This window comes from Triplophysa dalaica, chromosome 17, assembly GCF_015846415.1.
Source record: "Triplophysa dalaica isolate WHDGS20190420 chromosome 17, ASM1584641v1, whole genome shotgun sequence".
Taxonomy (NCBI): Eukaryota; Metazoa; Chordata; class Actinopteri; order Cypriniformes; family Nemacheilidae; genus Triplophysa; species Triplophysa dalaica.
This window is the reverse complement of record NC_079558.1, coordinates 4,304,699-4,317,215: the sequence shown is the minus strand read 5'-3', so window position 1 is coordinate 4,317,215 and position 12,517 is coordinate 4,304,699. Positions and strand designations below refer to the sequence as shown.

The 12,517-nt window shown below is 39.1% G+C and overlaps 1 protein-coding gene across 13 annotated transcripts in view; it reads right to left on the bottom strand.

Moving 5' to 3' along the window:
• Positions 1-4,996: 4,996 nt before the first annotated feature.
• grin2cb (glutamate receptor, ionotropic, N-methyl D-aspartate 2Cb) overlaps positions 4,997-12,517 on the bottom strand; it is a 48,090-nt gene continuing 40,569 nt past the window's right edge. For all 13 annotated transcript variants that reach the window (XM_056771725.1, XM_056771728.1, XM_056771729.1 and 10 more), the window contains 4 exons: positions 11,335-11,495; positions 10,966-11,153; positions 10,278-10,510; positions 4,997-9,347 (listed from right to left, as the gene is read on the bottom strand). In XM_056771725.1, the coding sequence (XP_056627703.1) occupies positions 7,998-9,347; positions 10,278-10,510; positions 10,966-11,153; positions 11,335-11,495 (1,932 nt within the window). In that variant the 3' untranslated portion in view covers positions 4,997-7,997. The remainder of the gene's footprint in view (positions 9,348-10,277; positions 10,511-10,965; positions 11,154-11,334; positions 11,496-12,517) is intronic.

Sequence of the window (12,517 nt, the reverse complement as noted above, 5' to 3'; positions counted from 1 at the left end):
GCGATACACAATAGGATGACCTTCTGCATGATATAATACGGGTGATCATCTACAAGATTATAATCAATGTGCGGGTTGGACATAAACACCTCCTCAAGGTGAATTCCTTCATTGTATTATTTATTTGTAAGGGACTTTGGATAAAAGCATCTGCTAAATAAATAAATGTTAATGTCTCAGCTGTGTGTCGAAGTTTCAGAACTGTTCAAAATCACTCACCTATATTTCCATTGTGTCTAATTTAATCCACTAGTTCCCGCATGATGTTTCTGTCAGTGATCAGGTGGAGTTTTACTCTCTCGTGACCCAGGTTGTTCATCTGCCCTCGGTTCCTGAGGGTTTTACAGAGCCAGAAAATGGGTCAGATTTGTGGAGCATGACTGAATCTAAATTGTTCCTGGACTCCATATCATTTTTTACGAATACGCTGCAGGCAAACAGTACGGTTTGGGCCGTGTCTGTAACCTTATTCACAATTATTCACTCTGTTCAGGAAAACATTGTATTTATGTGCCATGTATATAAATATGACACAGATACACACTTGGTGCCAAACTCAGACTTTTTGGTCTATCCACCTGGACTTCAAAATATGGAAATTTAATAAACACAGGTATCTTTATTTATTTAAGTAGATTTATTTATATACAGCGTCGTCTTTCAAGGTCGCTTTACAAATCACAAAACGACAGTCACAACGTATGTTTCGTCCTGAAATGGCATTTCTCATTTCAGACAGAGCCGTTCTCCTCAGTGGCGGAGCGAGAAAAGTGATTTAATTAGAGAGAATTACAGAGCGTTCATTTCATCTCTGTAATTGCTCTTTTTTAAATTTGATGAGAAGAGAACAATTGTAGAATCGCAAAATAAATCAAACTCATTGATAACATTATAATTAGTGGAGCTATTGTAAAAAACCCTCTTAAACTGAGACGCACAAGATCGTACAGAAGTGCAAACAATGGCACAACGGTGAAAAGAAAAGCTTCTACTCTAAAATCAATTATGCAATACAACTAAATGGAGTGTATTGTCTGTTTGTACTGTAACTATTTTGAAGTGGGGAAGTGGGGAAGTGTTATTAATTGAAAAGATATGAGAATGAATAAAATAGTAACAAAATAACATTCTGTCAACATTTATTCACCCTCATGTCGTTTAAAACTGTAAATACAAAATATTTTGAGAAGTGGTTTTGTGTCCATACAATTGGGGGTCAATGTTGTTTGGTGACCAACATTCTTCAAAATATCTTTATTTGTTGTCTTACAGGTTTGGACTGACATCACATTCATTGGTTTTCTCAGTTCCACAGCACAACAACACCTACGGTAAATCCCATGTACAACAGAATACAGACTCTGAAGATACTCATACAAACAGGTGTGATATGAATCCAGTCACCATGCTCTGCTAATTTCTTAAACACGGTCGAGCAGAATAATGAGAGAAAAGTGGGACTTCACTTGGCATTCTCATTCAGATTAGATTTTAAGTGCTCATTTGAGACCTCATTTATTAGTAAACATCATCTTGACCAGCAGTATCTATGCTTTGAATAATTTCAGGATCTCAAATTCATTCCACAGGAATTGAATGAGTAGATCTTCATGCTTAGTTAAGCACTTCTATTGTGCTGTCTTTCTCATTATCTTACATTGATAACATAAATCAGAGCGAAAAAATTGACTAATTTCTCTAAATCTATACCAGGAGGCAGTTATTATGCTAAAACATACGCCGCAGAAAAAAATGAAGAGACCATAGAAAAATGATTTCGCTTTTTTTTGTTTATTCATGGGTATGTTTACTATATTAAAAAATAATGTTTGGTTCATTCTGTGAAACTTACAATATTTCTACCAGATTTAAAAAATATATATTCTTTCTATCTGCATTTATTTGCAGAAAATGAAAACTGGAGCAACAGGTCAAAATGACAGAAAAGATGCTCTTTATTTTATTCGGAACTCAAAAACTGTTTTTTGAACAAGTTTTCGTTCCCTTTTAAGCAATAGAACAGCAATATTTATGACAGTTTTCATGTGTCTTGTCTTTCTTGCCAGTCTTTCACATTGCTGTTGGATGACTTTGTCAATCCTGAGGTTTGATTTGGTTGAAATCAACAGACACTGGACTTGAATGGCCAAAAAATATTTAGAAATGCTGAATAAATGAAAATGACACGGTCTATAAATGTTTTCCGTGGCATTAGTTTTCATCTCAATTTAAAAAAAACTATTTACGGCTCCATTTTCGTCACATCCTTCCATTAGCCAAATTAGCAAATGCAAAAGAAATGTCAAGGGCTGTATATTTGAAAAAAGGCTTGTGTTGTAAACTGAGTCGGTGGTTCAATCTGAATCTCTTCTTAATTAGAAATGAATTTGTATCCAAGTGCTCACTGGCAGGCTGCTAAAGTGTCGTCTCACCCATACAGGGGACTATGGCATGGCAACCTAAGGGATGTTAATTTGCTGCCGTATTAAGAGCCAAGGCTAACTGCTGGGGCTGTCACCTTGGAAGGACAAAAAGAGAGATGATAAACAAAGTAGGATTTATTCAGGCATCGGTGATTATAATGACATTAATGCACTGATATGCCATTTGTCTGCCGGGTTGTTTTTTCCCTCATTGTTTGTTTATTCAGCGAATTGCCTAAAACTTGTTCTGAATAAAATGTTCCCTATGGAAAAAAACAGGATTCCATGTCTGGAGGGTAAGACACAACTATATCCATTTCTTACATCCTATATTGGTTTCATTCTCCATGGCCCATAGAGCAGAAGATGATCTATTGCTTATCTGTGGCCCTGTACATAGCCAGGACACTCCTGACACAAGGTGAAATTGGTCTTCGCCAACACATTTTGAACTCTGTCTAAAGATAGAATCTCGGGCAACTTGAGTATGGCTGTGAACAGAGAAACCGAAATATATAGTATGATTTTACATAGATTTACTGGTCAACTCTCATTTTAAGCCATTTAGAGAATACTACATAAAGTAAATTAAATGGTTAAATGGTCCAGACTTTCCCAGACATTTGAAATAATTATTTGTTTAAAGCCATAGAAAGTCATTCGTACTTAAGCTGTTTCTTAAACTGAATTAATGTTTTTGTTCTGTTGCCAGATCAGTCATTTACCATCCAAACAGTTGCTCTGTTAGAGTAAGTTAAGGGTAGACAAAAATCCAGTGTGCTTTTTATATATAACTAAGCAATTATTTTTCTTATTTATTGGGAACAAAATGGGGGGCACGGTGGCTTAGTGGTTAGCACGTTCGCCTCACACCTCCAGAGTTGGGGGTTCGATTCCCGCTTCCGACTTGTGTGTGTGTGAAGTTTGCATGTTCTCCCCGTGCCTCGGGGGTTTCCTCCGGGTACTCCGGTTTCCTCCCCTGGTCCAAAGACATGCATGGTAGGTTGATTGGCATCTCTGGAAAAATTGTCCGTAGGGTGTGAGTGCGTGAGTGAATGAGTGAGTGTGTGTGCCCTGCGATGGGTTGGCACTCCATCCAGGGTGTATCCTGCCTTGATGCCCGATGACTCCTGAGATAGGCACAGGCTCCCCGTGACCCGAGGTAGTTCGGATAAGCGGTAGAAAATGGATGGATGGATTGGGAACAAAATCATAAGTTGGAAACAAAGGTATGTTACAGTAGTTGAATAGTATGAATGCACACATAGACGCATAAAGAATACATCCATGCTACCGCCTTTAGAAACCACAATATTTTTTTCTAAGATATGCATTGCATTTGGACATGCCTTGATGTTTAATATATCCATCTACTGTCTAAGAAGACAGCGTTTATTTTATTTCAGATATCTACTTAACGCTAAAGATAACCAACCTAGAGGAACATAAAGGAGTTGGTAGGAGTAGGAAAATTTGCCTTATAAATTTCTTTGTTCTGTTGAACACAGAGATATTTAGAAGAATGCAGGAAAGAAAACTTTTGACTATCATTGTATTTTTTAATGGCGGGCAAGGACTGTTCAAGCTGCCAAGCATTCTTCCAAATATCTTTCTCTGTGTTCATCAGAAAAAATCATTTATACAGACTTTGGACAACTCGAGAGTGAGTGAATGAAGACAATTTTTATTTTTGGGTGATCTGTCCCTTTAAGAAGCAGGCTGCCAGCATCTTCTAGTGACGTTTCCTCCAACTTACCGGGATAATGTCAGATTGTTTGACTATCTCAGTTTCTGTCTTTTAAGCCCCGTCACACCCCATCTAATTATGGAGAGAGCCGGCGGTCTCACCGCCAAACGCGTGACAAAGACCGCCAGCTTCTGATGACAAGAACATACCCTTATTATCCCCCTGCTGTCACTGAAAACACCGGCCCATGAACGCTTTTAAATAATTAGCCAGCGGACCGTGCCTTTGATTCAAAAGAGCGGTTATCCAAAGTTAATAACCCCTCAACCTCTACTTTGAGGCTGGTTGAAAGCTCGGCAGGATTCAGGTAGAAGGTGCAGAAAGGTCAGGTCAGTCTGTGACCTGCTGCCGCACGACGAGATCCCTTTTGGGCAAACATGAGAGCCAGAACAGATAATAAGTACAAAGGTTGGGAAGTATTCATATAGCATAGGGATGCTTTAATTAAAACTGAGCGGTAGATTTTTACATGAGTTGACTACAACCATACGAGAAGGGAATGCAAATTATAGTTAGAAGCTAGACAGACTTAAAATGGATGGAAAACCATTAATCAGATCATTTAAAAAACCTGTATTTCACAGCATATAAACTGTTTATAAATCCCAGAAACGGACGAGGAAAAATCATGTGTAAGTAGTGTTTAAAAATGAATAACACTAGTTTTTGATGAATTCTGTTTAATTTGCAATGTTTTGTTACAGGTCTTTCTTTATAGATGCGATCTTTACTTTGGATTCCTGATATAACTGCTATTCTTTAATATAAAAACATACAGAAAAGTATAGAACTGTACACACAATTCTCAACATTGTGCTAGCAACTTGATCAAATGACGTCATTTGAATACAACCTTTTTTACATAGGCTATACCTATTTCCTGTAGCTCAGTGGTAAGAGCATTGTGTAACAACGGAAGGTTGTGGGTTCGATCCCAGGGGATTGCAAATACCTATGTAAAATGTATAGGATAAAGCAATGTAAGTCGCTTTGGATAAAAGCTTCTGCCAAATGCCTAAATGTAAAATTTTGTTGCTTCAAGTGTCATAATAGATTGTGATTTAACTTTTGAACTTCATCCTGGCTTTCAGGGTCACATTTCACCAACTCGGGACCCCGACCACCAGTTTGAGAACCACTGTTATAACTAAATTCATTATACTTGGGCTCATGACCGAACAAAGCATAAATAGTTTATGTTTAGATGTTTATTGCTGCCTACGAGCAATGAGTTAATGAGTTAATTCTGCTATTCATTAGTCTTTTCAGAACGTCACATCTCCAGCCTCTATGCGCTGTCTTCCTCCATCACCTTTCCCCTCTCCCACTAAGCTGCGAAGCCCTTGGCTCAAGGTGACCAGCAGCATCTGGGACAATTAACAGCCCCTGAACTGACACTTTAGAGAAATGCAACCGTATGAAGGCGTGGCACAGTTGGTATGAGTAATCGTCGTATTGTGAGTGTGTCTGTAAGTGCGTAGGTATACAAGCTCTTATACATTTTTAACAATTTCTTGCTCTTAAGAAAACAACACTATATACTTAAGGAATATTTCACTCAAAAATGATCACCTTGGCTTTCCATAGTAGGAATATAAATGACCATGGTCAAGTCAATGGGGACCATTTTTGAGTGAACTATTTCTTTCCTGATGCTTTAAAAGCCTGGAAACTATACTGCAACATAAAAAAAACAATATAACTTACTCAGAAACCAACAAAGGAACATTAAGAAAACCTTATTTGTAAGTGCGTATGCTATTCTGGAGGGCACAATATTTAAAATGAACAGACACATTTAAACGAACGGGTGAATTATTAATGTTTGGATAACACGTCTGCCTCGTCATTCCATTGCATCTTTCTCATTACCGAATGAGACAAGCCCCCTTGACTTTTAAACGCATTTCATTTTTCACCACAGCTACCTGTGGCGTTGATATATTACTGCTTATTTCTTCCAGAGGACGATCCTCGGCCTGCCTTGATGTTTTTATATGCATGTATTGAATCATTTATCACCTTGCAAGATCATTCAATAATATGCTTTTCAGGAACATGCAGAATACGACCGGCACGATGATGATGATGGCTTTAGCCTGCCTCTCCTCGTGCCTGTGTTTTTATGAAAATGAAATGCATGTCATTCCGCACCAGGCTTCTTTTTAGCTGTCACAGAACTGGCAGGAATGTTATGAAAAAAGTATGATTATCCTACCGCACATAAATCTATCGGTGAGCACTGGCAGTATTGAAGATTAAATCAACGTGCTATAAACTGCAATACAGCAATAACAAAGAAAAGATGATGAAGAAAGCACTAGATGTTTGGATTCTAAAACGCTTCTCACTGGAAGCTTGAAAATTGGGCTCTTTTTTCGTAGATAACAAAAACCGTAGAGCATAATTACCACAGCCTGGGTCACCTTGGACGTCACAAGAATGCCGTGCGGTAGAGACAGCCAACATAATGAAATTCTTAAAGTAAAAGACACTTTTTGGTAGAGCGTCCTTCTGGATAATCACTCCACAGAGTTGGTTTAATGAGACTCTCATGACAACCTCAAAAGCCAAAAGGCTCATAAACATTCAGATATTGTAGCTTAAATCCCAGCTGACAGAAGTGGGGATTCTTTCCTCTCCTTCTCGCTCTCTCGTTCACACTCACAAGTTAATTTTGAGGCACATACAGACGTCCTCGTGGGTATGTGAGGTGCAGTGTGCAGGTCAAACAGGCTTATTGTAGTCGTCCATTTCCACCGGCCTAAACCTGATCTACGAGCATCACATTTAACAATATTCTCACCATTATTAAAGTAACATTTTGATTTCCGTTTGTGTCAAACAGTCGGCGACGTCTAAAATATGGTTCTGCATATATAAGGCAGTGTTCAAAGGGTTGTCTCCGTCAGCCATCCAAAGACGACAGCGGTTACAAAGGACTAACTGATGGGCCTTTGTGATTTATTAAAGTGTGAAGATCCTCGATGATGCTAATATTAGAGAACCATTCAAACAGCTCTTCTTCAAAAGCCCACTCGCAGCCAATAGAGAGAATAGGAAGATCGAGGCATCGGATGAGAGACAGAAATATAGCCCTGCTGGTAAAAAAATATTGAACAATAGTCGTTTACAAAATTCTGTATCATAGAGAATACATATTGTGTGTTATACCAAATTTACTTAAATAAATAAAATGTATCACATTACGTGTTATATAGATACAGATATATAGTTAAGTTAATCGTCTCTACTACAATCTCTTAAAAAACAACAAGAAAATCTTTCACCAAGTCAAACAATAACTGTATCTCATTTTTGGGGATAAGAATAACCAAACATATTCAGTCCAGTTGTTTGTCCAATCAAAGGTTGCCATTGTTCCCTCAAATCCCTCCTTTTTCAATGATTACATTATTGCACTTTAAATAAAAAATGAATTCATCAAAAAACAAAACCCCACCAACGCTAGTAACACGGTTAATATTTCAGCTTGTGTTGAAGCTGAAGTGTCTAGTTTTTCAATGTCAGCTAGGCTGTGGCAAATAGGGGTAGGTAGGTGGAATCCTATGAAAAGCGTAAACACTGTGACTCGGTGGTGCTATCAGGACATTAGCCTGTTTATTTGAGCGTCCACACCAGCTCCACAAAGTTTATGGCGTAATGATCCGACCAATGGGAAGCATTCAGAAATCCTGTTTGAAAACCATCACTTTTAGTGACTCTAGTGTTGCAGAAATGACCCTTAAACCCTAAATCGGTTTATTAGTCCGTAAAAGACTCGACCACAGGGCTAAAGTTTATAATTGTCAGGTGTACGGATAAGTTCACACTTCCGATTCCAAACTAGAAATTCTCCCCCATGACATGGGCACAATGGGGCTACTATGAACCACCCTGCTGCCTGGGACAGGCACTAAATGGTCATCCTGTAGATGTGTGGGCATCCTGTACCCTCTAGAAACATTGTCAGCGGGATGTCCCATGCAGGGGAAGATGTTGCATAACTCCGCTGGTCCGTACGGCAGTGGACTCTGATAGATCGGCAGCTCTGGGTACGAGTAGGGTCTATGCACCATGCTGGAGGCCCTCCTTACAACCGCTGGATTGTGAAAAACTGCCTCCATGTAGGACGGAAGCCTGGTTGACTGGCTGTGTCTTAGCTTCTGAGTTTTCCTTGTATGTCGTCGGAACGGGTGAGGGTAGGTGTGATCCACTGGTTGGGCGAAACAAGTGTTTTTTCTAACCCGTCCGTGTACGTCCACGCAAGGGAAGAGGTCTGGGATGGTTGCTCGTGAGGAGGGTGCGGCCGACGGTCTGTCACCAGGAAACCAGACTCTGTCAGGACCCCAAGTGGCTTTTAGGAACGAAGGTCTTCGATGAAGCTTTCGTTTCCCTATCAATGGTATGTTATCAAGAACAGGGTCGAAGTACGTTTTGATGCAGGAATTGTATGCCGTGTCAGCCGATGTGAAAGGATTTTCACTGTATAAAGACGAGAGGTTGTTTTCACCAAAATCTTTTGCGTCTGCGCGAGTCATGTGGTCTTTATAATCGTGAAGACCCCTCAAATCCATCGACTCTATGAGGAGATTATGGGCTCTTTTTTTCTGCCTGTGGTGTTCGGTGTAGATGTCCGGCACGTGTAGATCTCTATAAGGAACGAAGGAAGAACCAGTATGGGCCGGATCTGAGTGAAGATCATGCATGGCAAGATGCGGAGTGCTAAGACTGGAAACAGGAAGCATACCGTCGTACAACCCCCTGGTCCTGGCAGGAAGCGTGTATCGTAGAGGAGTGGGCCGTGTTAGGACTCTGTGGTTGACCATTGGTGGTGGGCTTGTGGTTTTGGCATGTTGAGCGAAAGGTGGAGTTATGGACTGCTGTAAATGAGGTATGTGGTTCTCGGTGATGTAAGAGAAGTGACCGGGAGCTTTCTCAGTGGTGGTCACCTGTGGGATACGCGCTGGTAGGCTGCCGCCATGTCTGCTCCAGTTCTCGATGGTCTTTGTGGCATTATCCAATGAGTTTTCCACCTTGGTTGAGGAGACGATGTCCTTGGCTGTCCGAAGCATTTTTAACATGTTGGCCTGAGCATAATTGGCGGTGACGTCTGGATTCTGTATGCTCGCCGATCTGCTGATGTCTTCAACGCCGTTAAAGCAGCTGTAGATGCCCTGAAATGTAAAGCAGCAATATGAATAATTTGCGTTGATACTGTCCATTTCTAGAATAAATTTCATGTATGTCTCTCCTTTATAAAAAATATTAGTTTTTTTATTTAATGTTTTATTTCATTTAATTTACGATAAGGTATTATAAATTAACAATAGTTAATAAAACAGGTTTCAACTTACAATGAACAATACCCAAAATTACTAAATAAATACCTTAAAAATGTAATGGTAATTTATATAAATATGGTTTTGTTATCTTTATAAATGAATTGTAAGCTCATGTACATAATGCATTCATGTACATTTACATGTTACTTCTTGTTTAATCAATGCAAATTGTATTAATAACAAAGACAAATAAATGTTGTTTAACTACTGTGGTGACAATACAATAAAGTAACTGATGTTTATGCATTAATTAACCTAAACAATATATGTTGGTCATCAATAAATAAAAATGCGACTGAAAATGCAGGAAACGTTAAAATGAATCATACTGTAGATGCTTTGTTTATTGTCAGTTCATCTTAACTTAAGTAAACAAATCGTCACTGTCCTTCCAAAACCTCAGATGTCCAAACAGGCTCTTTTTAATACTTTTAATTGGTTAGATATTTGCAAAACCCAATGACGAACATAAAAGTGACTAATAGAAATGATAACTGCAAAAAATACACATCACGAAATATGAAGATGTAAGTGTTGGCACTATTGTTTATTGTTTGTTATCTATTACATTAGCAATTCTATGTATATAATGTGCATCTTCTCAATAAATTATTAATGTTTACCAAAATTACAGATTTACTTTTATATTTGCTCTACAGGCTAGATAGCAACACAAGAAGATAAAAGTATACATTCATCAGTGCAACTTGAATGGAAAACACAAAAACACTTTTGGAATGTAAGGTATAAAGGAGGTCTTACCCTACTAATAGCCAGCAGAAAATCTAAGTGTTCAGACTTGCGAACAGTGTGTCTGAGTTTCCAGTAAAGAAAATGTTCCCAAGCGAAGACCAGCAGGCTGAGACCCATGGCCACTAGCAACATGTAGAAAACACCTGCCATGTTGTCTATGTCCAGTTTGGAGCTCATGACCTCGTTTTTCTCATTCTGGCATATTCCAGAGAGCCATACTGTCTCCAGTCTCTGCGTGTCCCCTGCATGAGAGGAAATAGGATCAGAAACTTTGCCAGAAGAAACAGCAGTCAAAAGCCACTTAACAAAGACAAAACAAGAGGACCTTATAAGAACCACATGCAGCCTATATATGTTCCGTTTAAAAACCTACAGAGTAACACCTCAGGATGGCATTGTAGAAATGCTCCCGATGTTAAGGCTGTTCTAGTAGTCAGTACAACTTTTACTAGACTTAATAATTAATAGAATAATATCGTCAAATATTAAGGGAGTGTCGTGTGATCCTCCACGTGGAATGCAATCCCAGAACGCCAGCATCAACAGTTTAACAGAGATGCCCGTAGTCTGCATTGGCATTACACAACCTCTCAGTTCACAGCACACCGAGTACTTTATCGTGAAATGTGTGGTAGTTTCATGCTGTGCGGGAGGATATTAAGTATGGAACAGTTCCGGTCCCCCTATTGCAATTTACCGTCTCCCAGGAACTGGAGGAGAGCCAGATCTATGGGGCGCTTCCAGCGGGAGTCCTTCTGCAGAGCAATGCCATAACCTGTGGTAGCGAAGACCTTCCCACTGCCAATGGTGACCAACTTGCAGCCCTCGTCTTTGCCAGCCATATAATTAAGAACTGCTGCATCGTATATGAAGGCATCCAGCTTCCTACACAGAGGATAGAAGTGAGCAAAATGTTTTAGCAAAACACAATGAATATGATACATGAACCATTTAGTTTATCTTAGTTCAAAAGTAGTACCAAGCGATGCTGTACCGTGGTATCACAACGGTGCTATTTTGTAAAGGGTCAAAACTTAAGACATAAAGTGTTGTTGTAGAAGCTCACCCTGTTTTTAGGCTATTGAGAGCTTCTTCCACTCCCTTCTGGTTGTATTTTATCATGTGGGTGTGCATGTCGGGGTAATTGCTCCGAATGTTTCTCTCAGTGCTCCCGTTTGGAACCGTCCCAAAGCGGAAAGGAGGATAATGTTCCTGTGGTTTTTGAAACTGCAACAAAAAGGAATAAACTGCATTTCACTTGTTGATCTGAAGGCAGGTTGCGGATTAACCTTGTTAGCACAGATCAACAGATTTTACACAACCACCTACTGCTCAGAAGCCCTAGAGAAAGAAAATAAACTGCGAAAAACATTTTCTCTAGGATCTGATTTGTATTTTCTTGCACTGATCAAGGAGTTTGGACACTAGGCAGGATATAATTTCCACAATACACAAGGGATCTAATACAAGATAAATACAACGAAATACAATTTGCTTGGAGTGATCATATTGGACTATTGTTCATTTTTCTGTCATGACATGAGAACAAAAACAGGCCGCAGGACAGAGGATTAGAGGTAGATAGTCATTACTGTTGTACCCTTGAGAAAGCTGAGGTCTTATAAATATGCATATCTAACGCTACTGTGTATCACTGCTGGCGAAACTGAAAGTGTGCCTTCAAGCGCTTATTTTGTTTTTATTTGAATCTACGAGCGATTAATCTGTCCCTGTTTTTCCCCCGAGGTCTGATACGTTTGCATAATTTGAAGCATTTCTGTCGCTTCTGGTGTTTTTCTTAAGAAAACTAATGAACGTAACAGCAATCAGTAATGGTGAGGTAGACTGTAAGGCGTCAGTGAGAGACAACTTTGAAAGTTGCCAATTAACTGATATTCGTAAGAAGCGTTTGTTTCTGTTACATTTTTCTTTCTTTGTTCAGTTTTGATGCCTGCCTAAATTGCTCTGCATAAAAAGTTGACTAATCATCAGAGTGATATATTTCAGACATACATTCCAGACTTGTGTGCCTTATAGGAATACATTTTAGATTGTTGTTGTGAATTTTTATTAAGCCGAAGATTTGTCACAAGGTTTTATTTTCAAACTTTTGCCATAACTGTTATTTACACTTTAAACAGTGGCCTCAAAACATATAGGGATGAGACTTAAAATACTTAAGAGAATTAAATTAAGAGACCGTTCCAAATTTTCTAGATGAGGTCAGTCCAGTCCTGTGTCTGTTGAAC